This window comes from Larus michahellis, chromosome 3, assembly GCF_964199755.1.
Source record: "Larus michahellis chromosome 3, bLarMic1.1, whole genome shotgun sequence".
NCBI lineage: Eukaryota > Metazoa > Chordata > Aves > Charadriiformes > Laridae > Larus > Larus michahellis.
The window spans coordinates 48,690,675-48,716,374 of NC_133898.1; the positions used below are offsets into that span (position 1 = coordinate 48,690,675).

At 38.4% G+C, this 25,700-nt stretch overlaps 1 protein-coding gene across 5 annotated transcripts in view; it reads right to left on the bottom strand.

The window, feature by feature from the left end:
- Positions 1-7,067: 7,067 nt before the first annotated feature.
- MTR (5-methyltetrahydrofolate-homocysteine methyltransferase) overlaps positions 7,068-25,700 on the bottom strand; it is a 53,390-nt gene continuing 34,757 nt past the window's right edge. For 2 of the 5 annotated variants that reach the window (XM_074580029.1, XM_074580030.1), the window contains 12 exons: positions 24,379-24,479; positions 22,370-22,437; positions 21,391-21,511; positions 18,539-18,620; positions 17,680-17,778; positions 16,410-16,485; positions 14,621-14,776; positions 13,768-13,964; positions 11,021-11,221; positions 9,579-9,771; positions 8,713-8,825; positions 7,068-8,579 (listed from right to left, as the gene is read on the bottom strand). In XM_074580029.1, the coding sequence (XP_074436130.1) occupies positions 8,493-8,579; positions 8,713-8,825; positions 9,579-9,771; positions 11,021-11,221; positions 13,768-13,964; positions 14,621-14,776; positions 16,410-16,485; positions 17,680-17,778; positions 18,539-18,620; positions 21,391-21,511; positions 22,370-22,437; positions 24,379-24,479 (1,494 nt within the window). In that variant the 3' untranslated portion in view covers positions 7,068-8,492. Of the gene's footprint in view, positions 8,580-8,712; positions 8,826-9,578; positions 9,772-11,020; positions 11,222-13,767; positions 13,965-14,620; positions 14,777-16,409; positions 16,486-17,679; positions 17,779-18,538; positions 18,621-21,390; positions 21,512-22,369; positions 22,438-24,378; positions 24,480-25,700 lie in introns of those variants that run through there. The other 3 variants (XR_012586136.1, XR_012586135.1, XR_012586137.1) reach the window with 3 other exon arrangements.

Sequence of the window (25,700 nt, forward strand, 5' to 3'; positions counted from 1 at the left end):
AGTCCTTGCATTTTTAGCAATCAGTGAATGCACGGTTACAAGCTTTGGAACATTAAGACTCTTTTTGGAAAAAGAAACTGCCGTAACCCAGCTGAATAGAGATAAACATTCACATCTTCATAGGCTTACTTGGTCTCCTTCATTTTCCAGCGCCCTCAACTCCTCAGCCAGGGGAGGGGAGGACACCAGCTCTGTGCAGGAGGTCACTTTTCCAGCTGCTCCAGCAAAAGCTCTGTGGGCTTTTCATTCCACCACTGGAAAGGCTACAGGGATGAAGTGTTAAGTGCCATGGCTGCCTTAGAATTGCTGGGGGAGTGAGGGGGCATGCATTATTGTTTCTTATGATTTGTAGATTCCCAAATCTACAAATTTGAACAGTGAAAGCAACCTGTAGCCCAGAGACAGGAATTCATTTTACTCTCCTTTACCTTCACGTTTCATGAAGAAAAGCAACTGCCAATAAAGGCCAAGACATACTGTAGGTAGATGGCTTAGAAAGATTACCAGCAACACTAAAACTGAGTGCAAAGCGTTCTTCTTCACAAGTGGTGGCATTTCCAACAGAAGATATCAAAATAGTAAGTTTTACTTCCAAGCTACTTGACAAAAAAGCATGAGTGGAAGAGAAGAACTGTAACAGTCTGGAAGCTGAGTAAAAACCCCAGTGGCAAGAATGGAAGCAGCAGCAGCAAAAAAATGATGAATGAACCTGTCAGTTCCAAAGTAAGTAATTATACAGCCATTAAAAGTACCATAACAAAATGAAAAAACTATCAATTTACTTATAAATCAAGGCGTATTTTACTGATGGATCAAGAGATCACGTAAGATATTTTACATAACATCAGGAATTTCACATTGTTACAGACCTCATTTGAGCTACAAAAGCAATAGATTTTTGTATACTTCATGCCAGTATTTCTGGAGAGAAACCATAACGCACTTCTGAAATTTATTTGGATTGATTAGCAGTAGCCATAGTGCAGCAGCTGCCTTGCCATTGCTCAGCAATTTGTATGCACAAACAGCATGAAAGATGTGACAGTACTATGAATTTGCTGATATTTGTAGAATATGAAACGCATATTTAAGGAGGAAATTTAGCTAAAAGGTAGCTCTTCTTTAAAAATGGCCAAATGAAACTGCAACAGTCTATATAAAGTTAGCACAATGTATATGCACATGACTGCCAAGGACAATAAAGCTCAAAATCTCTTTAAGCAGTATTTGTTTTAAAATTACAAGAGGCTTGAAATCATGAAAATGCTTTTGGAGCATTTGCCAATCCTTATCTGCCGAATCAAGGCACCTTTACACCTTCCATCATTTAGAAAGCAAATCAGAATCAATACCCGTGCTGCTGGTTCTGCTCGGCAATCTCCCTCAAACGCCCCTGAGATGGATGGTTACAATTGATCACTCTGGACCCACAGCTGGAAGGTTCATCTGTTCCTGGCTTAATAGGGTATCAAGTTCTGTCAGGTAACGGTTTCAGAATGAGAGTAAAAATTACTTTCATAGTCCCAGCCATCTATTTCAATGAAGCTGAGCCACCGAAGGGGCTTTAACGGCACATCCTTTTAGTCCTCAAGTGTTTTTGACAGGACTTTAACACTGAGTTTTCTTTACGGATTATTATATTAGGACTGATCAAAGTTGTGTTTCAGGTAAGTAGCAATTTTTCCGTATACTTTAATAGCAGCTGGATCAGACAATAGAACACCTGCTACGAGGTGTTCTAGCTCACTTCAGCTCCCAAACAATGAATATGACACCAGATACGTTAATCAAGAACAAGAATAAAAAAGTACCATAAATCTCCTTTCACTCTTCACTCCCCCCTCCAACATACTTGGTGCTACGAGGAAGTGCAGGCTGGTTGATTCAGTGCACCGTGTGGTAAAAAATGCGTCAGTACCTGGAGACTTTTTGAGGAAAAACAAGTATCTTACAGTTCAAGAACTTGAAAGTCAGTTCATCTACAGTGTGGTGCTTTCAACTCTATTGGAAAAATAATCCTGGAAATGCACATCAAAATCTTCAACAAAATTCATGTCAAATACTTCCTGTGGAATAACCAGGGATTTGGATGCAGCAGCAGGATGCTGTTGTGGGAGAAACGGACATAAAAGGAGGAGGCAAAGCATGCAGTCTGGTGTCTAAAATGACATTAAATGCTGCTGATCCGACATCTGAAAGTCTAAACTCTTCAGTTAGCCTTAGCTGACTGCGGACTCCTGTCTTACAGCATCGGCACCTAATATTTATCTGAAGAGACAAGATAACATTCGGTAAGTACACTTCTGCATCGTGTTAAGTTTTTAATCTCTTGCTTCGGGGCTTCTCACTATCCATATATAGCTGGTGGTATAACAATTGGATCGAAGCTTTTATTCCTTTAGCTGTCCTGAGATGTGAGGAACAATACTTGGAAGAAAGTAAAAGTAAAATAAATTAAGTGCTTACATCTATTTCCTAAATAAGGTGCATAAACATGGTCATGTTTTTGTAAGTGGCAAACTTCTTGGCTAATGAGATTGGTCTGCAAACACTTGACCACATTAGTAAACTTGTTAGATCAGGTGTTGATAATAAAATCTGATCTTATGGGCCTTAGAGAAGCCATGTATTTATTTGCTGTATAGCAGTATTTGGCAGAAAGCCATCTATTTGGTTACACAAAGGTTGATGAAAGCCAAAAATATAACAGCAGGTAGTTACTGCAAAGTCATTCATTATAAATGCCTGATTAAGCGAAGAGGACCTTTTACAGTATTTAGCAACGCATGAGCTCTCACAAGTAGCGACTTCCTGAAATAAAAAGCAGCTGAGTATGGACAAGATTGAGACAGCAGTTGAAAATGCGTCCTGATCTATGACAGCAGCGAGAGCACACATTGTACCAATCCATCTCTAAGGAACAGGTTGCTAAATAAGTCTTTTGGCCGTACAGCGCAGCTTTTTATCTCTCTTGCTTCCCGCCCACTGCTGCCCTAATCTACAGAAAGATATGGACATATTTGTTCTCACGAGGTCGTAAGAGAAGCAGAAGTGCGGAAGGAGTCCACCAACCACAGAGAACTGACACCTTTTTAGACCTCAGATTTGCACTCCACTTCTGAGCCTCAACCTAGATTTCCAATTGATGGCCACGTTAAAAGGAATAAAGTTGTCCATTTCCTGGGAAGGGCACATTTGGTAAGAACCTTGCTGAAATTCAACAAAAAGAAAAATAAAATGTATTTTTTTAAAAAAAAAAAACAATCAAAGAACATGCAGCACTCACAGGCCATTAGAGAGCTCTGAGTTACATCTCCACACCTGTACTGTGGAGCAGGAAGAGGGGAAAAGAATACAGACCAAGTATATCAAAGAAGTAAAGTAAGAACAAAACATCCAATGGAAGTTGCACTTCCACATACAGAGAAACTTGATCTTTTAAACACCTTGAGTAAGGAAAAAAAAAAAAAGTAAAAATCCACATCTACACATCCAGTTCTATTTTTCCTACTGGACAGAAGTAATTCTCAGGTCAAAATGGCACTAACATCTATGCGCAGATACAGAGCTGATGCAGTCAGGGAACAGCAGCGTCAACTGAAAAGTCTGTCAAAACCTTTTATCTAAGTAATGATTCCCACAACTGCCAAGAGGTGGGTATTTTATTTTTTTTTTCCTTTTTTCAACAGCTTGTTAATTTACCCGAAGAATAAATTCAAAACCTAATTATTATTTCCTCCTCATTCTCTCATTCATAAACATGCAAATATAACTCCTTAATCCCAAACACGCATTAAATTAATGAAAGCTCATTAAAAATTGATCTCAAATTGCATTTCTTATACTCTGATGGTATAAATACGATAGAGGCTATAGAATTTATTTTCATTTGCTGCAACTTAATATTGAGAATACTTGTTTTTGTGAGACTGTATGTTTGCCGTAACTCTTAATCTTTCAGCTCCTCTCTAAAGAGCTCTAAAGAAATTAAGTTCCCCTCTGTGAATCCCGCCTGCGCCACTCTGGATTCTTTTGTTACATGTAGCTAATCCTGCATGCGCAGAAATTTCTTCAAGTAGTGCAGCAAACTTTCCAGTCTCCTAACTAAATCATTTGATCAGCTATTTCTAGACAGCAATGGTAAAGCCTTTTAAATCAAATGATTAGTGTTTCGTAACCTGAGTTTGCGGTCAAGATAAACTTTTCATCATAAGATAATTAAGTCAGCAACTACCTAAAGAATTTTAAAAGCATGTTTGTAACAGCAATGTACAGATAAATTCTCTACTTTGTCTTAACAATTCATACCATTAAAGTACTTCAGTTGAAAATGACATTAGTTTTATATAGTTATATTATCACTAGCTTGTTATTAATTGTGGGCTTAAACCAGTACAATGACAAAGGATGCAATTAATACACATTTTGGTTTTGCTATCTAGATGAAAACAATCACATAAAGATGCAGTCAAGCATCTTGAATTAGCTGTTATGGCTGGCTAACACACGTAGTGTAAGGCTCCTATAGCTACTAGCACCATTTGTTATTAAAGTTGTCCAACGCTTGCCGGGCAAAAACTCCTCTTCCAGGAGCAGCTAACTGGTTCAGGCTTTAAAAGAGACTTATTTAAAACCACCGACAATTCCATTTTGGCAGAACCTAGAGAGGACCCTGACATGCAGGTAAGGGGGACTGCTGGAAGGAAAAGGAGGAAACCAACTCGACAGGGAGATGGGGTAGAAAGGACCATGAGCTAAGAACTGAGATGGGGTGAGCCTGACCTCCCAAACTCACTCTACTTATTTCATGCTCTTTCTGGAGGAAGGAATGGCAGAGACCACCCTGGCGTGAGAACGCTCCCCGTTCGCCTGATCAGGAGCATTAGGCACAGGCCACACCGGCGCTACGGCAGTGAGGCAGCAAACAGCGCCTTTCATTTCACAGTCGGCATGGCAGCTTCCGGCCAGCAAGGATAATTACCAGCTCGCTTTTAACATCCTGGTTCAAGTTGAATCACAAATCCAAACCGCCAAGTTTGGTAATCTCAGCCGAGTTCTACTTGCACGGCTATTTATATCAGGCATGTGGCATGGTCAAAAATCTCAGGATATTCAGCCATGGTGGTATTAATAGAACAAAAGAACATGGAGGCTCAGTGCATTGGTTTTTCAGTTCTGCCTTTAGTGGGAAAAGTATACAAATTATGTGTGAAAGCGGGATAAACGTTTCTCTCTTGTTCACAGTTTATCTTCATTTGAAAACTGGCACCTACGAAAGCCTGACAATCAAGGGACAGGACTTTGTAGAGGGGCTGAACAGGCTTTGCCATGACAAGGCTGTGATAATTGAGGGCACAGGAATTATTTCTCCAGTGACTGAGAACACGTGCTGCTGTTCCCGTATGGAACCACCCTCCTGAACTAATTAATGAAGTTATTTCTTTTCTTGCTCTCCAAACTCTTTTAAGACACTGAATCCACCTTTTTCAAGGCATGCTCAAGTAAGTCACCTGAAGAATTCAGAGAGCATTTCATGAAACCCAGTCACAGTTACTAATAAACTACGCCCTTTCTAAATAGCAAGACTTCTAAAAGTTAATATTCTACCCTCAAAAGCCTGTCTCTGTTCCCCTCAGTTTCTGGCTATCACTTGTATTTTCAGGAGCAGAAATTAACTGAAAGGGTGTGCTGAGGCTGTTGAACAAGGAAGCAGATGATTCTCTAATTTCATCAGAAATTATGAAAATTCATTTCATTGGAAAATGCTCAAATACTCACAGCAAAAGTAAATGTGAGGTTTGGGGGTTTTTTTAGGAATGGCCTGACCTACGGTAGCACCCCAATCTAAACTGCGCTACAGTCTTTCTAGGAGTAACAGCAGCACTGAAACAGAACAGAGCTCAGAAGGAAAGGGCAGGTTTAGGGAGAGTATTCCCTCGTGACACCCATAAATTAAGATACATACCTCAAAACTTGATCTCCAGGCTGCTGGCCTGACTTACAGCAATAATAAGAAAAAAAACTAAAAAAAAAAAAATACCACTATTCAAAGTAAATGATTCACTAGAATTAAACCAGAATTGTTTGCAAAGGATTCTTAATTTTTCATCATCTCTTACAACTTGTACCTTGTTAGTAGCACTTAGAAAAGCACGACAAAAAATCCCTTTGGCATTCTAAAATTATTGGTCTTTGCTGGACAGTGTCCACTCCATTTCATTCCTTCAGAGGTGTATTCTTGCCCTGGCTTTTCAATGTAGTTTGATGGAAGTGAAATAATCTTAACCTGGTAGAACTATGAGACTCTCCTTCCTTCACAATTTTCTTTGTTCTGGAGAGAAGAATGAAGCTTATTCAAAGTCTTATTCAAAGTGTCAACCAACAATTTAAAGTAACAAACTTTTAAAGAAATTGTCTTGGTAAAAACATTTGCATAATAGCAATGAGTAATTCTTCCAAACAGGTTCTCACAATGACAAGTTTTGCAGGCAAAGATGAAGATCTTTATCAGCGTACGATGCCCTGTGTGAAGGGATAAAGTAGCTGCACACCATCTGAAACCCTACTGCTCTCTCAGTCTGATTCTGCTGAAGCTGTACTCGCGGAACTGCATGCTACTGATTTCAGGACAATACACAAATAAACCAAGCTATAAAAGTCATATTTTGACCTCATTCATGTGATCACAAGTCCAGACTAATAGGGCCCTCTGCTTCCAAATGTAAAAGCATGGAAGAGTGGTGGAGAGGAGATACTCCAAGCATTAAATGGATTTGCGAAAGTGCAAGTATCAAAAAGAAAACAAAGAAGATTTCAATTTTTACAGGCTACATACGTCAGGAGCAAATTTTCCTTTATATTAAGAATTTTCTACTGTTTTTTTGGCAATCTAAAAGCGTGTTCCACCTAGGAACCATTCCAGCAACAAGAATCAGCCGATCAACAAGGACACATCTCAAGTCCCTTCATATCAGGGGAGTGGGGAGAGAGATCCATTAGAAATTATTGTAAGTCATTAAAGGATGAGACGTGCTAAAACATTCAGTTAAGAACACGCTTACTCGACTGCTTTCAAAACCCCATAGCAGCCTTTATACTTTCAGATTCATGGTACAATGCGCGTATTAATTTTGACATTATCTGTTCAGACTATTGCACACACTTTATTGTTGCCATTTAAGGATTCTAATAGGATAACACCATTGACAGCTTAACCTTTATTAAACTGTTGATACAAGATGATTCTTTTCGCATAAAGGCAGATGAAGACATTACAAAAATGATATAGTTATTAATAGATTACAGATAAACTATTTAAAAGAACATTCTCTTTTTAATACTGGTCTTTTCTTTACAATTAGAGACCAGAAAAATGAGGGGTTTCTGTCATAATATTTTACTAAATTAGCATTTAAATAATACCTGAGGCACTTTTCAGAGATTATTAAAAGCTATGAACAATTAGCTCACTCAGAGTTAAATCTGAAGAACAAGCCTACAGCATTAACTGTTACTTACAATGGTATTGCTACTGTGTGCTTCTAAAATTCGGGTACCTGGAAGCTTAAAGAGTTTGTAAAACACTGAAGTCAGCTCCAAGCTTTCTGTCTGTCTATAGTAACAATTATGTGTCTCAAACTTTTCACATACAAAAGATTGTATGAACATGAATTAAGCCTCACAAAATAACTGTAAGGTAGGAAGTGCCATTACCCTTTATGCAGAGTAGAAACAGACTGTGGCTTGCTGAAAAGAGGAGAAATCATGAGATGGACAACCCCATGGGCTCAGTCATCCCATGGCATGTTCCGTCATAATACAGCGTTTCTAATGTTGCTCCAGCACACTGTATTATTTCAATAGTTCTAATTACAATCACAAAGTAATTTAAAAAACTGATATTATTCAGAGAGAACAACATATGTTCCCAATCACAAGATCTAAATACAGAGCAGACAGATTTTAGAAAAGGAGATCTGTTGTACTTCAGTTGTTCTTGATCACTCAGTGTAAAACCTTTGCTGACTTTACACAAAAATCACATTGTATTTCTGTATCTGGACTTGCCAAAACACATTTAAAACAACAGAAGTCAAATTCTGTTCTACATAGATCCACAGCCAATGGGACAGAAATTCTTGCCCCTGATTTCAAAGCCTTCCTGAGGGCAGGAGGGCTTTGCAGCTTCCACATATCAGCCTGCATCTAGCTGCTCAGCTAGAGTATTTGTGCAAGAAATAAAAATAAATAATAGCGTATTGCTATGACTAAGAGATCTAAGGGATCTGCAATGCATTCATGGTACCAAGCGAAGAGCACGGGGCAGATCTGAAATGCAAGTTCTTTGATCAAAAATTAAAAACAATCAGACAAGCTATTGGGAGGGATGGAAGAAAGCTGTTCTCAGTGGGAAGGATTTTCGTGTTGGATTTTCGTGTTCTTTCTGGTGAACGGACCCTCAAAAGATGTCTGTTTGCCCACAAGCGACACAGTTATTCAGTATCGTATCCCAAAATGGGTCCCAGCCATTTCTCCACCTCTGCCACAGACAAATTTTTTCTCCGTGCATAATCTTCAACCTGCAAAGGGACCACAAAACACGATGAAGATCTGGAAACTCCAGCTTTAACTCTTTACAAAGTTTTTTGGAACACCTACTCGTAAGGTGGTTTTGAATGCTGTAACATTACCACAACGGACAGTCCAAGTTACCTGATCTTTACATATCTTGCCAACAGCAAAATATTTGGATTTGGGATTGGAGAAGTAGAGGCCAGAAACTGCAGAAGCAGGTATCATTGCTAGTGATTCAGTTAAACCAATTCCTGGAAAAGAGAATGAAAGTTTTCTTATTCTCTGAATTGATAGTAAGCATGAATTCAGAGCCTTTTTTTTTTTTTGTTAGGTAGCTTCAGGCAAACCTAAAAGCCAAAAACCTTTCAGATAAAATAAAACCAAACTATTTTCCACTTCTTGTCTACTAAAAAAAATACACATAGCTTTAAATATATTGCAGACTTTCATTACAGTATTACTGTACAGTTTCAAGGAAAAAACCTTAGACATTTTGGCAAATGAAATGGGTAACGAGAGGTTCTGAAACACAGGAAGGTATTTTTGGAATTGTGGAAGTAACAGTGAAATGTCTGACGTGTAAAATATCAGAGAAAAACAAATGGAACCCATTCCTTTTTTATGAGTTACCACCTCAAGGTTTCTGTGGACCAGGAAATATACTGCTGAATTGGCTTTTTTCCTGTTTATATCTGGAATGTCTTCTTGTAACCATAAGGATGCTAGAATTTTTCTCTGTGCAGCAGAACCCTGTTTGCACGCAATCTGCTAATTAAGGACACAACTCTTTCACCAAAAGCACTGGCAGTATTTTGCAAATTCTTCCTTGAATGAGGCAAAATAAAAGTGGCAATGAAAAGGGGAAGACAGCGATTCCCAGAACTGCTTCCATTTGAGGTTTTTCTATGTAGCTCTGCACCGCCCAATTCGCTGTTTTGTTGGCATTTCAATCTTCCTTTCATTCGCATAAAAACAGTTTAAGAATCTTAGTAAAGCAGAGGTACCTGTTGTTTCCTCGATATTTGCAAGTTTCCACATGGTGAGTTTTTCTGTATGGTCAGGCTGGCTTGGATATCCAGGGGCAGGGCGAATTCCCTCATATTTAATTCTGCGTAGGTCAGAGAGATGTAGCTGCTCAGTACTACAGTAAGCCCAGAATTCCCTTCGAACCCTTTCATGGAGCTCCTCAGCAAATGCCTTGGAATATAATACAGAGATTTTTTAATTTTTTTTTTTTAATTTGTGCAGACTGATGCAATAGCTTTTTGATGAACACAAACAATGATAGAGACTTTCTCCCCATTCCCATTTTAATTTTTAAAGGGGCTTTTATCACAGGTGAGAAATTTGATAGCATTAAAATTCACATACAGTAGTTATTTTGCTAATTCAAGTATTCTAGTTTTTTCTCTTATTGGAAGGCAGTGGTTTTTCAGCTGCCCTGCTTTAAAATCCTACGTACTCAAAGCTGTAAATATGTGGACAAGTAACCGGAAAAGATGAGGTTCATTTCCCTATGGTAGCGATACATCATTATAGCACTGAAGTCGTTAGGTCTTGACTATCTGGGTATCTCATCCAGATCTAGTTTTGGAAGGCCACATCATTCTTGCATCCATATGAATGTCAGAGGTAAGTAAGTGCCGCTGCTCTTTTTAGCGGAGAGCCTTTCCTCTAGCTGGAAGTGAGCAACAGCTTTTCTTAGCTGCTCTCACAGCTTACACTGTTTTGCCAGTAATAGTTGCCTTCAGGAGAAATTTCACTTCAGTAAATATCTAGTATTGGCATCCAGTAATAATTTCTAATAATAATTTCTGAAACTTTGTTCTAGCTTGAAATAAGCTAACCCCATCTGCATCACACCAAAGTTGCTGTAAGTTATAACACGGTTACTTAGGTGTAAGCACGAGGGCAGGCAGGTGGGGACAGAGAGGCAGAAGGGAAGGGACAGCATTTTCTAAACCACTTCATTTAGAGCTTTAAGAGCCTGTCTGCCTAACCTAAGACATGATAACTCAAAAGACCTGTACCCTGGATACATCTGCATGGTCACCATTAAAACAGAAGGCATGTCTGCAATTCAAGAATATAATTGGTGGGTCACACCTCAGTCCAACACATTCTCATGTAAATAAAACAAGACTTAAAGACAGTTCTTAAGCAGTCTTGTTTTAAAACCTGCTAAATTCTATCAGTCCTCAAAACCCTCAAAAAGAACTCAGAGATGCTTTTGCAGCTGGAAGATACAGACAGCAGAGTCCCCTCTGGCTCAGAAGAGGACTCTCAAGACAATTTTAGTAGAACCAGTTCACTTTGAGATTGAATGCAGAGCACACATTACAGGCAACAGTCTAAGTTTATGCTAAAACTTGAAACAGCACCCTGTCAAGCAAATCTAGTACACAGTCAGAAAATTTGCACGGAAACACATAATAAAACCTCATACCTCTGCCAAGCGATCGCCAAGAGCCTTTACCATGATGATGTTGTATTCATCATCCTGTTTCCTAAATTCATTGCATAACTCGTCTACACCAAAGCAGGCCACAGCAAACAGGCCTAGGTAGTCACAAACGCCAGAATCCAGTGGTGCTATGAAGTCAGAGAGGCAGTAATATGGATCTGTGCAGGCAGAGTCCTTTTCAGCCTGAAGTAACAAAACCAATGCAAAAAAATCAGAACATTTAAAAAATGTATTAAATATTAGTGCACTATTAATCTAAAGACCAGTAGTAAGACTAAAGGGCTTAAGGCATTTCTGACAGACACCTAATTAGTCTTTGAGCCATGATGGCTTTCTTGTACTTGAATTAGAAGAAAAACACTTCTCTTACTCTGAGGGTGTTTGGATCACTGAAGAGCAAAATGTGAAATAAGAGAGATGCTGTGCTGGACACACACAGAGAGATGTTTCGCTTCTATTTACAGCTAGTAAGACTTTACAGCTTATTCCGCAGACGAATTATTACAAAAGAAGGAACATTCTTGTGCCAACCCCTGGGTAAGAGGAGGAATGTTCCGTCTCTAGCACTCAGATTCCACTTTTGTTAGCAAAACTGATGGCTGATGGTTTGCATCCCAGTTATGCAAACTGCAGAATTCTTCCACAACTTCCATTTTAGAATGCCTGTGACAGTTTATAAACACGCCTAGCTTCTCATGCTACAAACCAGGTGCTCAGTAATCCAGACAAAACAGCACCCCAGGATGTAGGTGGACATTAGCCACATGCAAATACAAACAAAATGCATCTTATCGCTACTGAAAAGTTGAATCCCAAGCAAGGTTCAAGGGGTTTACACAAACAGGAGATGTCCCCCTCACTGGATCCTTTTCCAAAATGAAAAAAAAGGAATAGAAAGAGATGACTGAACTCTGGCCATAACACCTAACAAGAAGTTTTACAGTTGCAGATCATATCAGCATATTCATTGTGGGAATACGACTGCTATTTAAAAAGTGGCACAGCTCTTGTAAATCTACCCAGCTTACAAAGAGATAAAAGTTATTTCATGGCTATCACTTGACTGAAGGTTCCTCTCCAAGTTTCCTTATTCTATGTCAATATTTTAACAATGCTTTCCACCTGCTCCCAACTGCAGTTTAAAAAATAAAGAGAACACCACACGCCCCACCCCCATGAAAACCGAAGAAACATGATCAACTGTTTTCCCAGTTTCTATAACCTACTAGGTTACAGGAAGTACCATAAAACTGAACAAATACTCTTTTTCCACACAGGTGAAATCTGTGTTAATTTTAGGGTTCTTCTGTAATGATTACAGTTAAGGAAAATTCTAAATGCATCTACAACTTTTATATTTACGTCACATCACATCCTTAATAGTGCCAATGTCATAGAGAGAACTGTGTGTACTGAAAGGAACATTATATATAAGAAACAGGAGACAATTACTCTCTTCTACTTTGCTCTGGTGAAGCCTCTGCCAAATTACTTCATACGCCAGATTGAAAGAGATGCAGCTAAAATACGAGTCCAGAAGAACGGTACCCCCGACAGCACAGAGCTTCATGGCCTTAACTTTTGAGAAAAGCCTGAATAGATTTGGAATATACAAGATAAAAAGACTAAGGAAAATAAGAGTATTCCAATACTAAAAACCATTACAAGAAGAACATCAAATCAGATATTCTCCTTGGCATCAAATCAGATATTCTCCTTGGGAGAACCCTGGGAAGAGGCCAGGAAAAGAAACTGTAGTAAACTTGATTTACATGGGATATCAAAATGTTTAACTAGGTAGCAAGGCCCTGGAACAGCCCTGCCTGAATGCTTGTGAGAACAGTTTATGTAAACACCTGCCATGGATCGTCAAGATACACTAGATACATCTCCATGCAACAGATAATCTGTTCCAGGGAACTGGAAAAGATAAAGTCATGTATTTCTTAGTACTGCAATATTGGCACAGGACTATCCTCATAGAATACCATACTCCAGAAATTTAGGTATTTGTTAAATTTGTTTTCTGCCATGTTTGATGACTCTGAACATGTGAACTATGAAGAAGCCGATTCAGAAGGCAGGGAAGAAGGAGAGGCAGAGTCTCTTGAAAATGTTCCATCTATCAAAATAAATGCAAATCTACCTAAGTATGATTCAAGCATGAACATTTAAAATAATAATTCTCTCAGCCAACTACCTAATTCTAAACTGCCTCTTCATGGGGAATTTTACATTAAAATTAAGACTATCAAAAACACTTTTCTCTATCGAGCTTTGTTTTCCAAGTATTTTAATTATAGGTGTTTTTAACCTTTAACACAGTGAAGCAGAATTCTTCATTTAAGGCAGAATCCAGGGATATTATAGAATTAAGGTTCATTAGGTTTTAATTTAGTGCATGGGATCCATGTGATGAATTTATACAGCACAGTCTTTAGGACATCTGACGTATTAAAATGAAGACAGAAGATGCACGTCATATCTGAAAATGTCAAATCTATAAAGCATTTTGTACAACTACTACAATGCAAAATAGTACAAATACTACAATACAAGCATCTGGGTCATCACTAAGATCTTGTTATTACTGAAAGAAAAGGCAAGACAATGGCTGCAGACAGATTACAACCACTATTTTCTGCACAGATTTTAACAGCGCACTTCTGTTACTTTCTTCCAATTCAGAAAAAAAACCCACTTTATTTAACAAATGTTCTTCATTGTACCTGTTGCCTCAAGCCATAAAATTTTGCTATTGGTTCCGAAGATCCCAGTGCCTCTTCTACAGCATATAATTGGATATCGTCTTGAACACTTTGAGCTGGCCAGAACCCAACCATACCTCTGGCTTGTAATTTCTTTTGATTAATCAATGTTTTCAGTAGATTTTGAGCATCATTATAAACTCGCTTTGCTTCTTCACCTATCAAAAAAAGGGAGAACCCTTTAGAAAAGGCATGTTTTCACAACTGGCAAAATGGGTTTAAGAATTGCTGAAGATTGGTTCATTTTCCACATAATTCTCTGATGAATGCAACAATCTGTCAGATACAGTAAACAGAAAGATAGCAGTGTGATTATGTCTATACAGCTGTAACAACATATATCCTGGAAAAAAAAAAAATTAATTCAGCCAGCACCATTCTAGTAGAGGCAGAGGACGCAGAATAAAATGAGCAACAGAGAACATGCATGTGCACCTACATTACCACAGTGCAGAAGATCCAGAACATTGATTTCAGTGTCACCCTTGCAGTTTCATCATATATTTATTTCAAGGCCCACTGAATAGCTTCAAAAGGAGAGAGAGCCCTCTTGCCGTCTTCACCCAAAACGGCAACACAGATATATCAAGTGCTCTGCTGCCGTTTTCTGTTGTTAAAATACCTCCCTGTGTTTTGGCGGCTGAATTCTAAATAAGATGATTGAGCATTTTCCCCCATTTATTCTTCAGCCTCACACTTGGTTCGCTAGGTGTTGCTTTAAAGAAATTATGTCAGTGACATTTCAGAATCTTACTGCAGCACGGCAGGTCTGTTAGGATTATTTACATGAAGCATATGCAATTTCAATACTCACCTACAGTTTTATCGTTAAAGATTTTGGGGAAACCCCTGTTGGGATACTTTCCCCTAAGCTGCCAGACATCAAAGAAAGGCTTCCAGTCAATGTATTCTACCAGCCTGTTCAGGTCATAATCTTCAAAGACTTTTGTGCCGATGAATTTCGGTTTAACTGTAGGAATGAGAAGTATAATCTGACATGATGAAAATAATTTAAAATTTCTCTTGTATGTGCAGCATAACTGATGCTCAACAGCCTCCACCACTGCAAATGACCTCTTCCAAAGTGACTGTCTTAGAATTCTCACTGTCACATCGTTCCCAAGTCATACCGTACCCTACAGTTACAATGTGATAAAAAGAAGTGTGAAAGGCATATAAAGTTGAAATAAAAATTTAAGGCCTTTGGTTCTTTCATATAAATCAACACTTATTAGCTGTTGGACTTCTGACTTATTTCATTGGCCAAGATATTGGCCAAAACAGAAGACCAAAAAACGTACACAACTTACCAATACCTAACATATTTTATGGCCATATATACCTTTCATATTTACAAATCGTGCTTTCTATACACAGACATATTGCATGCTACGGTACTGTAGAATATTTCTGTAAATTAACATTTATAAGAACTTTTGCAACCACCACACACTTGTTCAGATACATGTGCACAAGTGAAAAAGCAAGATGTATCTATGTTATGATGTAGCCACAAGCTTTGCACTTGTTTTGTCTGTGCTGTTCAATACTTCATAACACAACCTTTTTTAAGATGAGCATCTTGTTGAGCCTTGTAAAAGAAATGACAGAAAGCAGTGAAGTGTTCACATCACTGCACGATGCAATTTCTTGTGGAATGTTGTTTATACTTCTAGTCTCTAATTAAAAAAAATAAAGTCAAAACAAACCAGTATAGACACTGACAGGGGAGGAGTAGGAAAAAGTGTAAGGAGCAATTTGATATAAATGCCATGTCAGAATGTGTGTTCCCTAAATATGGTATAGTGAATTTTGCAATATAACGACCCAGTCTGACATTATTTTGCAAAGCAGGCGTTAGACTTATCTTTGATTCACAGAATCACAGAATGGTTTGGGTTGGAAGGGACCTTAAAGATCATCTAGTTCCAACCCCCCTGCCCTGGGCAGGGACACCTCCCACTAGACCAGGCTGCTCAAAGCCCCATCCAGCCCGGCCTTGAACACTTCCAGGGATGGGGCATCCACAACTTCTCTGGGCAACCAGTTCCAGTGTCTCACCACCGCACAGTAAAGAATCTCTTCCTGATATCTAAACTAAATCTACCCTCTTTCAGTTTGAGGCCGTTATCCCGTGTCCTATCATTACACTCCCTGATGAAGAGTCCCTCCGCATCTCTTCCGTAGGCCCCCTTTAGGTACTGGAAGGCTGCAATAAAGTCTCCTTGGAGCCTTCTCTTCTCCAGGCTGAACAACCCCAACTCTCTCAGCCTGTCCTCATAGCATAGGTGTTCCAGCCTTCTGATCATCGATTATATGGTGTTATGGGTAACTCATTGTTTTAGATTTTTTTTTTTTACCAATTTTTTAATTAACAATTTATTTTTTAAATATACTGTGAAAAATATAAAGCAGAAACAGGATGCTCAAATTTATGCAAAAAAAAAAATCTCTGCTCAGACAGACACCAGTTTACTCAAGTTGTTACACTACTATATCCTGAAGTTTAATGAAGCATAATCTAATTAAAAATATATAAATAAATACATAAAATAAAATAAAGGAAAAGCACAGTAACAACAGACAACAACTTTTAAACTAACCTGGTTTACGGCCTGATAACCAGTCATTATGGAAACCTTTTCTTCTAGCTTGCTGGAGAGACAAGTATCTTCTTTCCTGTATGAACACAAAGGATAATTTCAAAGACAGCCATCTCTCAGACAGATAAACTGTAACTGTTGTCTTGGTGGTAGAGTTTTACTCAAAATGGTCTTTGAGACAAATCTGACAACAGGAAATTTCAGTTCCAACAACTCCCAGTTCACAAGTGTAAAGTAAGATTGCATCACAACCATACCATTATTTTTTCCCATATACTTCTAATGAAACTGGCCTACAAGACTTCCAGTTCATCTGAACTACATCAAAAGTTCCTTTGTTACTTCAAATTACATGAAAATACAGGTTCAGCAAGATGCTCTCCTATTGCCTGCAAAAAGCTTAAGCCTGCAGTGATACCACCACCAGTGGCTGCAGCATGCCTCTGGGGAAATTACTGGATCTTTTGAAAGGCACAGGAAGTTTACAGTAACTTTAGTAAGGCCCACGAATTCAGTGCTGACCTCTGCTTAAAGGAGAGTGCTGCGCTCACTGACTTCAGCTTAGTGGACTGGTTCCCTGTGCAAAGACAGTCTTAGACTTGGTCAAGCCAAATGTCCTCAGCAGGAGGCCTCAAGATTTATCTTTCGTTATGAAGAGACCAGGTAAGACCCAGATGACTTTCAATTTGCTTCCGTGTTTATTGACAAAGATGGCCTCAGAGGAGTTATATGTTGTTTCCTATTGTTAATTTGTACAGTCCACCTCCACATTCCATTGCTTACTTCTCTTCAGTTTCCTCGCATGCCAGCCTCAGCTCTCTACTTTGAGACTGCTCAGATCCCTAAAGAATATGAACACATCAGGAAAGCATGGTGTTGTAAAGTACTCAGAGTGTGGCTTAGTTCCAGCAAAAGCAAACAGTGCCATTTTAGTTACCCCATACAGTTCCCTGTTTCCAGCTACTGCTCCAGGAAAGCACTGGTCTCCTGTAAGGCGGTTAAGCTGACTTCCAGCTTCATGGAGATTGTCCATTGAGGACAACCAAGAATTTACCAAGGATATGTTAGACTCATACAGAATTTTCCCTTATAGGTTACAGAATTTGATTTTATAAGCACTTCTGGAAGTTTTCCATCAATTCTACTGCATGTTTTAAATCAGCACAAATACACCTGAAGGTCTTTATAAGGAGCTGAAACTGAGAGCTAGCAATGAGGCAAGTACTGACCATTCAAACAAGAAAAGAAGCTAGAGCAATTTTATTTGTACCTTGAGAGACTCATAGTGTTCTTGCCTAATTTCTTCATACTCCTCTAGTATTTCTTCAAAGAAATCATCCTTTAAACTTTCATCTAAGAGCTGGGAGCACTGAAAAATGTAAAGAGAAAGCGCTAAGTACCACACTTGAACACAATATAGTAAGGACTGAGTATGAACTTCAGGCTAAGCTATCTGTCTTTCAAACTCATTGCCAATTACTCTTGACAACACTAAACTAAGCTTTACTGCTAATTTGCAAGCTAGGTTCAAAAAATATTTAAGAATATGATTATGACAGAGTACTGCCCTACCACACCAGTAATATTAGCAGAGCCAAGTCTGGCTCTAGAAAGACCTGAGAGAAGAACACTCCAAGACTTTAGAGACTGAATAGTCATAGAAACACCACACAGCTTGGCCTACTTCTTCCCAGCAGGTATCTGCCAGCTAAGACTACCCATTTGTTTGACAGAGAGAGCATCCATCCCGGAAACTCCAGCCAGATGTTTCACAGTACTAATGTTGCCATATCACTAACTGCAGAAATATATCACATTTAATCCCATTGCTCTTTGCTATAAAACATGTCAAAACTACAGGCTAGGACTCAGAGTGAATCATGTCACCCTCACTAGAGAAATGGGCATTTAAATGAAGGTACCCAGTGACAATAATTGGCACAAGTCAGATGAGGTAACGCGTGGCAGCAAAAAAATAACTGAAGCAACAGTAGTTTAGAAACTGGTCCCTGTTGCGCCTCTTCAATTTTCTGCCATAATATTAAGCCTTAGAGGAAAGGATGAGAGGCAGAACAGAAAAACAGGGCATATATTTTTGCATGAATGAGAAACTATGATTCAGAACTTACAACCACAACACTCTTGGATGCATCCAGGACATGAATTACAGGTGCGCTATATCGTGGGGCAATTTTAACAGCTGTGTGTGTTCTTCAATGAAAAAGAAAGAGTGAACGTTTCACAACTGAAAGAAACAAAAAAAAAAAAAACCCAAAACAGACAAAACCCCCAGCAAAATAAATCCTGATTTAATGCATAGGCCAGAACTTCAAAAGACAAAAGCGATCTGCTATGCATGGATGATTAAACACAGAGTTCAATAATAGGTACATAAACACTTTTCTTCAAAAGAGTATCAAAACGCTTCATAAATAGTGTGCCAACTCACATTCCCTCACTGTCTTACCAACTGACTGAAAATCAGCAACTCATTAGTTTGAGTCTCAGAAAATTGCAGCGAGAATGTTCCAAACTAAGCCTATTTTTTCTTAATCTTTTTTGCTCATCTTATATTTTTCCCTCCCACATGCTAGTCTCTGGGTCTACGGATTAGCATTAACATATTTCAGTGATGATTACTGCATTTCTATGATGCTCTACTTCAAAGCTGGAGGCACAAGCTCTCTACTCACCTGAAGAAGGAATTCTGACAGTAGTCAATAAATATTACAAACTTGCACCTGCTTGATCAGTCAAGACATTCACATAAAAACCTCCCAATTCATCCAATTCTTTATCATTTACTCATATTCCAATCCTCATGGAAATACTTCAGCATATAACAAAGAATCACTACATTATAGTACTTTGTTGATCAAATTGAAGTTTGGAATCCTAAACTGAGGCCTAAGCTATCATGTGAAATGCAGCTGGCTACCCCTGTTGCTCAGAGTCCTGGCAAATTGTGCAAGCAAGTGCAGGAATGAAGACATTGCAGACCAAAACTCAGTTTGCTTTCTTAAATGCTACAGTCAAACACCATTTTTTAAATTAATTTAAATCAGAACCCAGGAAGAGGTCTTCCACAGCAAAGATAAGATCTCATTTTTCTTCAGGTTCTGGCAAATATTTTAAGCACTTGGCCATGGAGGTTACTGATGACTGTGCAACACAGCTGTGTAACCAACTGTCCAGAAGCTTCTTAATTTACTTCTAGATGATGCGCTTTTGATCTTGGCAGCTCTATTTTTTAGAAACGTATATTGTGTTTTCTATTTTGATAGGAACAGAGAGGAAACAAACCGGGCACGGTCTTACAATGGCACTTTATCAACTAGTACCTATTCATTTTTATATTTTTTAAAAATAAACATTACCACAACAAAACTGTCACCATTACTTGTCAGCATCTGAATTTACCAAAGCAGTAGAGTAAGAATTCAAAGCTCATCATTGTTGTAAGTTATGAAGAAACTCTTTTATGTAGATTCTGTAGGCAAAATCCAGCCCCTGTCTATCATTCAAACTAACTTCGCTTTCCACCTTTCCAAGCACTTATGGTATCCTTATTTTAGGTAACAATGTCTACTTATTACAGAGAAAAAGTGTAGATGGTTCTTCCAACATGTACGCAACCTTCCAGAATGCACACATGAAGTTAAACTTAAGACTGTGGATGTAAAATTAAATATATATTGCCAATCCAGTCTTCCGTACAGAATACATTTACTTGACATATATTTTATGGAAATTGTATGTGTGTGGGCATATGCATAAGTATGTATTTGTATACAGTTCACATGAATAAAATTATTATTTATGTCTACAAAATTATACCTATATTCTTCAATAATTTCCATATTCAAGGATAAAACTAGTGCTGCCTTGCTGTTGGCAACATTCATCTCTCTGGATAAATTCTACAATACTGTTTGATGCTGGTATTTGACATCAGTGACTAGGCCACAATGCTCTGCGTACAAACACTAAAAAGATCTCAAGAAAGGGCTCTCCTAAGACCTCCAGTTAGAATAAAGCCCTTTTTCCCCCCACCCTGTCAAATTATGGGGCGATTTGCTAAGGCCAAAAATACAAAATACATTGAGCTAATGGTTCTGCTAGAACACGTGCTGCTCTGGTAAAGAAAACAACGCTGCTAACAGCTTCTAGTTATGCAAGAAATGACCTCTGCAGTCTTCTGAGCTGTAACATGCTCAAGCATATTGTACATGAACCAGTTAGCAAAGCATGACCCAAGGCCGTTACACGTGCCTAAACCATATTGGTGGTAATGTTAATACCAGGTGTTAGTGAGCTGTCAACACTCGTCTTCAGGACATCACAGCAGCTGTATTATTTCACTTGAACAGATCTGAGAGAATAAGATCTCAACAGGAAAGCTCAGTCTATCAAAAGCAAAATGGTAACTATTTCAAGGCAAGCAGCTAGAATTTATTCCCTACCAGCCTGCTTGAACGGGACTGGGGTCTCAACCCAATCAACACAGCACTGAACAGTGATCCAGGAAAATACATTAACTTTCTTAAAGATAATAGCTCCCTGATGTCAACATGACGATTTCGAGGCTCAAAATCCTGCATTTTCTCAATGCTTTGGTGAATTGAAACAGATTATTCAACCCCTTAGAAGAACAGAGCTGTATTCATATGCATATGTGTGTGACATTTTAGAAGGAAACATAAAACTTCCATATACAATATACGCTTGCAAAATCCATAATGCTCGCAAAAAAGAAGTGTTTAAGGTGTCCATTACTTGTTGTGTCCCAATTACATTTTACTCCTATATTGTAGGACTCCTGATATAAAGAAATAACATTCAGTCTTAAGTATATACATACCAGTACGTGTGCTAGGGGAAAACAAGGGAAAGGGAGAGAGAAACGGCTGTAACTTTTCTTTTTCCCTGGTTAACGTTACTTTCGTATACATTCCCCTTCTTCCCAACCGAGATATCTTACTTAGAAGTAGTTGCTCCTCCAATCAGCAAAGGAATCTTTATTGCCAATCTCTCCATTTCCTTGGCGACAAAAATCATTTCATCCAAAGAAGGGGTGATGAGACCAGACAGGCCAATTATATCTATTGCAAATTTACAAACAGACATACACAAAAGGTTTAGCAAATCTACTCTAGAATGACACAGAAATTATTACAGAAAGCATTTCTCCCATACATCAGATAACTTCATGCGTCAGACAGAAAATAGCGAGATAAAAGAGCAGGGTAGTTGCTAGTCTAAAAGCAAGGTTTGACCTAATTAAAAAGTGAAAGCTTTCCAAGATTGAAAGCGATGCCAAATGCCCAGTTTAGGATTTTCCTCAAGCGGTCTTCACAGCTGCTGAATATGTACTGCTCTAGTTTCAGCAATAAATATATACTACTTCTGATTAGCAACCTCAGAAGTTCAGCACTGAGGTGGGAAATAAGACAAAATAATTATAAGCTGTGCTCTCAGAAACAGCAAACGTTTTCAACTTCACCACCTATGTTCCACACAATTCATCTTTTCCAAGATGCAATAGACTGTTTCAAAGCAACTGTAACTTGTTTCAGAATGTTCATTATTTATTAGAACAATTCAGTCCTGATTTCACACTCACTGATCTGGCAGGCTGAATGCCAAGTTCTTTTACTGATTTAAGAACCAACATGAAGTTATCTAACCTTTCCAAGTCTCCATTTATCCATCCATAAAACAAATACTAAAACGTCTCTCTTGCAGCTTTCCTGTTGATACAGGTTTTCAGTGCCTCAGCCTGGGTTTCACGGAAGTGCCAAATACTAAATAACTATGATTGTTAATGCAAAAGTTCTGATTTATCTGAAGATAGTCTGACCAAATCATAGACAGCACAGGAATGCAATGAGTAGCAATAAAAAACGTGAGTGGGGTTTAAAATCAAACAATTCAGGAGTACTAATGAAATCTCTCTATACCTGCTTTGTTCTCAACAGCAGCTCTCAATATCTTATCACATGGAGTCATGACTCCTAAATCAATAACTCTGTGAAAAGAAGTGAGATGACACAAGATTCTTAAAAAAAAAAAACATTTCAAATTTCTGCTCAAGGGCAAATACAGTACTCTTACTGTAAATAACTGACCTAAAATTAAAGATAAATTTGAGACTTTTGTTTGTTCATTTCTCTTAAGGCCTCTGTTGAGAATTTTAATATAGGAAATACCTCTGGGTCTGGCAAAATTTTCAATACATCAGAGTTCCAAATGATACAATAGATAAGAAAATTCAAGTGTAAAAGGCTTTTTTTTTGTAATATTTTTTTTTTTTGTGGTTGTACTGAATCTGGCTGAGATGGAGTCAATTTTCTTTATAGCAGCTGGTATGGTGCTGTGGTTTAGATTTGTGACCAAAACAATGCTGATAACACACTAATGTTTTAACTACTGATGAACAGTATTTGCCCAGCATCAAGGCCTTCTCTCTTTCGCACTCTAATCCCCAGGGAACAGACTGAGGGGTACACAAGAGGTTGGAAGTAGACACAACCAGGCAGATGGTGCAAACTAACCAAAGAAACATTCCATGGCATATGATGTCACGCTCAGCAATAAAAAGGGAGAGAAGGGGTTTAGTAGGGGTTAACAATCTTTTGCTCATGAACAGTCTACCCATGAGGAGTGGTGAGTGACTGCTTTTGCATCACTTGTTTTGTTTTTTCTTTCTCTTTACTTCCACTTCTTCTTCACTCATTAAATATTTTTAATCTCTACCCACAATTTCTCTTGCTTTTATTCTTCCTTTCCTCTTTCCCCAACCCACTGAGGTTGGCTGGGTGGAAGTGAGTGAATGGCTGTGTTGTGCCTACCTGCCTACCAGGGTCAACCAACAGCAGTGGCATTTCTGAAGTTATCTGGACAATACAAAAAGGTTTTGTGGACATCACATGTCAGGAACATAAAGTGATTCACATTAAGGGTTTTTTTCCCTCTTATTAAAGCTACATTTTATGAAATGAGACACTGCACTTCCCTTGCTAGCATTTTATTCCTATAAACCCTAGCCATTGCCAAGGTTTTTATTTTTTCCAAGTAAGCCACCCCAGCCTGCTAGCTTCATTCCATCTCAATCACACTCATGGTGACAGAAAACACTATGGCTTCAGTTCAGTAAGTCTAAATAAAGCCCAAGAAAGCCTGAAACCAATCGACAGAGTTTCAAGAGATAATGAAACGGAATATACTGCATATATACAGCACTGCTACTGGCTTTGTGTTTTAAAATAAAGAGATCATTTTGGCTCTTTTTAGAGCTAATTACAGCCCCAAGTCAAAAACAAAACTAAAGGAATGAATGGTAAGACAGAGTTCCAAAGCAGGTTCACCTTTGCGCAACATTTGACAGACACTTGACAAAGGGCTCTGATGGAAACGTGGCCATTCATTCCAACACTGTTGCCAACGCTGCTGCATGTACACAGGCCTTGAAAAAGCTAACTTTTCTTGAAGTTGCATCTTTTCAAGCTCAGAAACAGGACAAGAACCTCATCTCTTATTTAACAAAAACATACCCCAGCGAGTTTTTTAAACCTTATAGTTAACGAACAGTTTGAAAAACATATTAAAAGGTTCTTTGGAATCTTACAAGGCTTCCTTTTTCCCAACACGACACACAACCCACATGTAGCCTTGCCTACTACAATTGTCATATCTGATTTTTTCCAGACATTATACTTACATGTTGAAGACATTATACTTATTATATTTAACTAATACAGAACAAATACAAAAACTGATGCTTTCATTGACGTTTCAGTTGATGTTCAACTGTATTCACCTCAGATGCCAATTTATTAGCAAAAAAAGTATTAAAGGAGGAGGCTATACTGCCTCTTGCCTCCCCATTAATAACAGCTGGCATGATCTGATATTAATTAGTTAGCGTTATACAGCTGTGTTCCCAGCTACCTAACTTTAGTCTCTTTACCTGAAGTTGTTGCAGCCCAGAACAACTCCCACAATGTTCTTGCCGATATCATGTACGTCTCCTTTCACAGTCGCTAGTACTATTGTTCCATGATAAGGATCCTGAAAATTGAACAAATAGGCCAAGAGTTTAATTACTTGGAAGCCTCAGTATGTTTGCACAGATTCTTCAACAGCGCAATCCTAATCTATGACCAAGACTCCTATTGTAGCACAAGCAATTGCAAAGTATAGTAGAGGTAATATAGTCAATATTAAAAAATATTTTAAAAGATCTAGGTAATAAAAATTTGCATAAGAATTGTTCTTGCAAATTGCATGCATGTTATTCAAAAATCTGCATTTCAAAAAACCGAAACAGATAAAAAATTTCAGATCTGGAGAGCATTTTATGTAGTGCAATAATTGAACTCCTAAGGTACTTCTGCTCCAAATATAAACCTCAACAATAAAGAGTTTAAATAGATTAAATATTTAGAACAAAATGTTATGAACACTTATAATTACATGCCCGTTTGTGCATCAAGAACAATCTTTCAATGCAGTGCTGAGAACAATGAGAGGAATTAGCAAAAGCAGAAGAGACTAATTTTTTATGCAATGCAAATAGTAAGGGAGACATTACAGTGCAGCGACCAGGCGACTTCAGACTACCCAAGCTGAACAAACAGGCTGGAAAAAGGATCTCCTTGAAGAAGAGAAGCTGTACTGTCACAAACTGGTCCTAGGCTAGACAGCATTCAGCCCTGACTAAGGGAGCCTACCGGCAGGGCAACACTGGAACTTCCCACAGCAATTCTCCACCAAGACACAGGCCTTTGTGATACATTTTTAGTTGTATAATCCGTGTTGTGATTTGGAGCAGCTCCAGGTTATCACAGCGCCATGTTTTAGTCGGTGCAGGATCAGATGCCAGTAACAGACTATTTAAATTGCACAGAATTTAAATAAAGTGGAAACCCGAGCATGTTCTATGTGAAATTACAGAATATTTTTTCCAGCCAGTATCTCATCTCCTTCGCAGATGGCAGAACTGGAGGATTAGATCCTTCTATGAAGCATGTTATATTTCTGGACAGCATTGTGTAGCTCTCTACTTCGTCAACCTACATTGCCTTCTGTAGTTGCAATTTTCTGGGGGAAAAAAACCTTTATATATTACTAAGAGTGATACTAGCATTTCCCATGGTCTTAACACATTTTTTTAATAAAATCCCTGGATCCCCACCAATGTTGCTGTTTACTAAAACATATTATCTCCCCAGTGCTCCTGCTTTACAGGAGATTGGAGAACACAGAAGGCAAAATGGAGGTCTAAGTCAG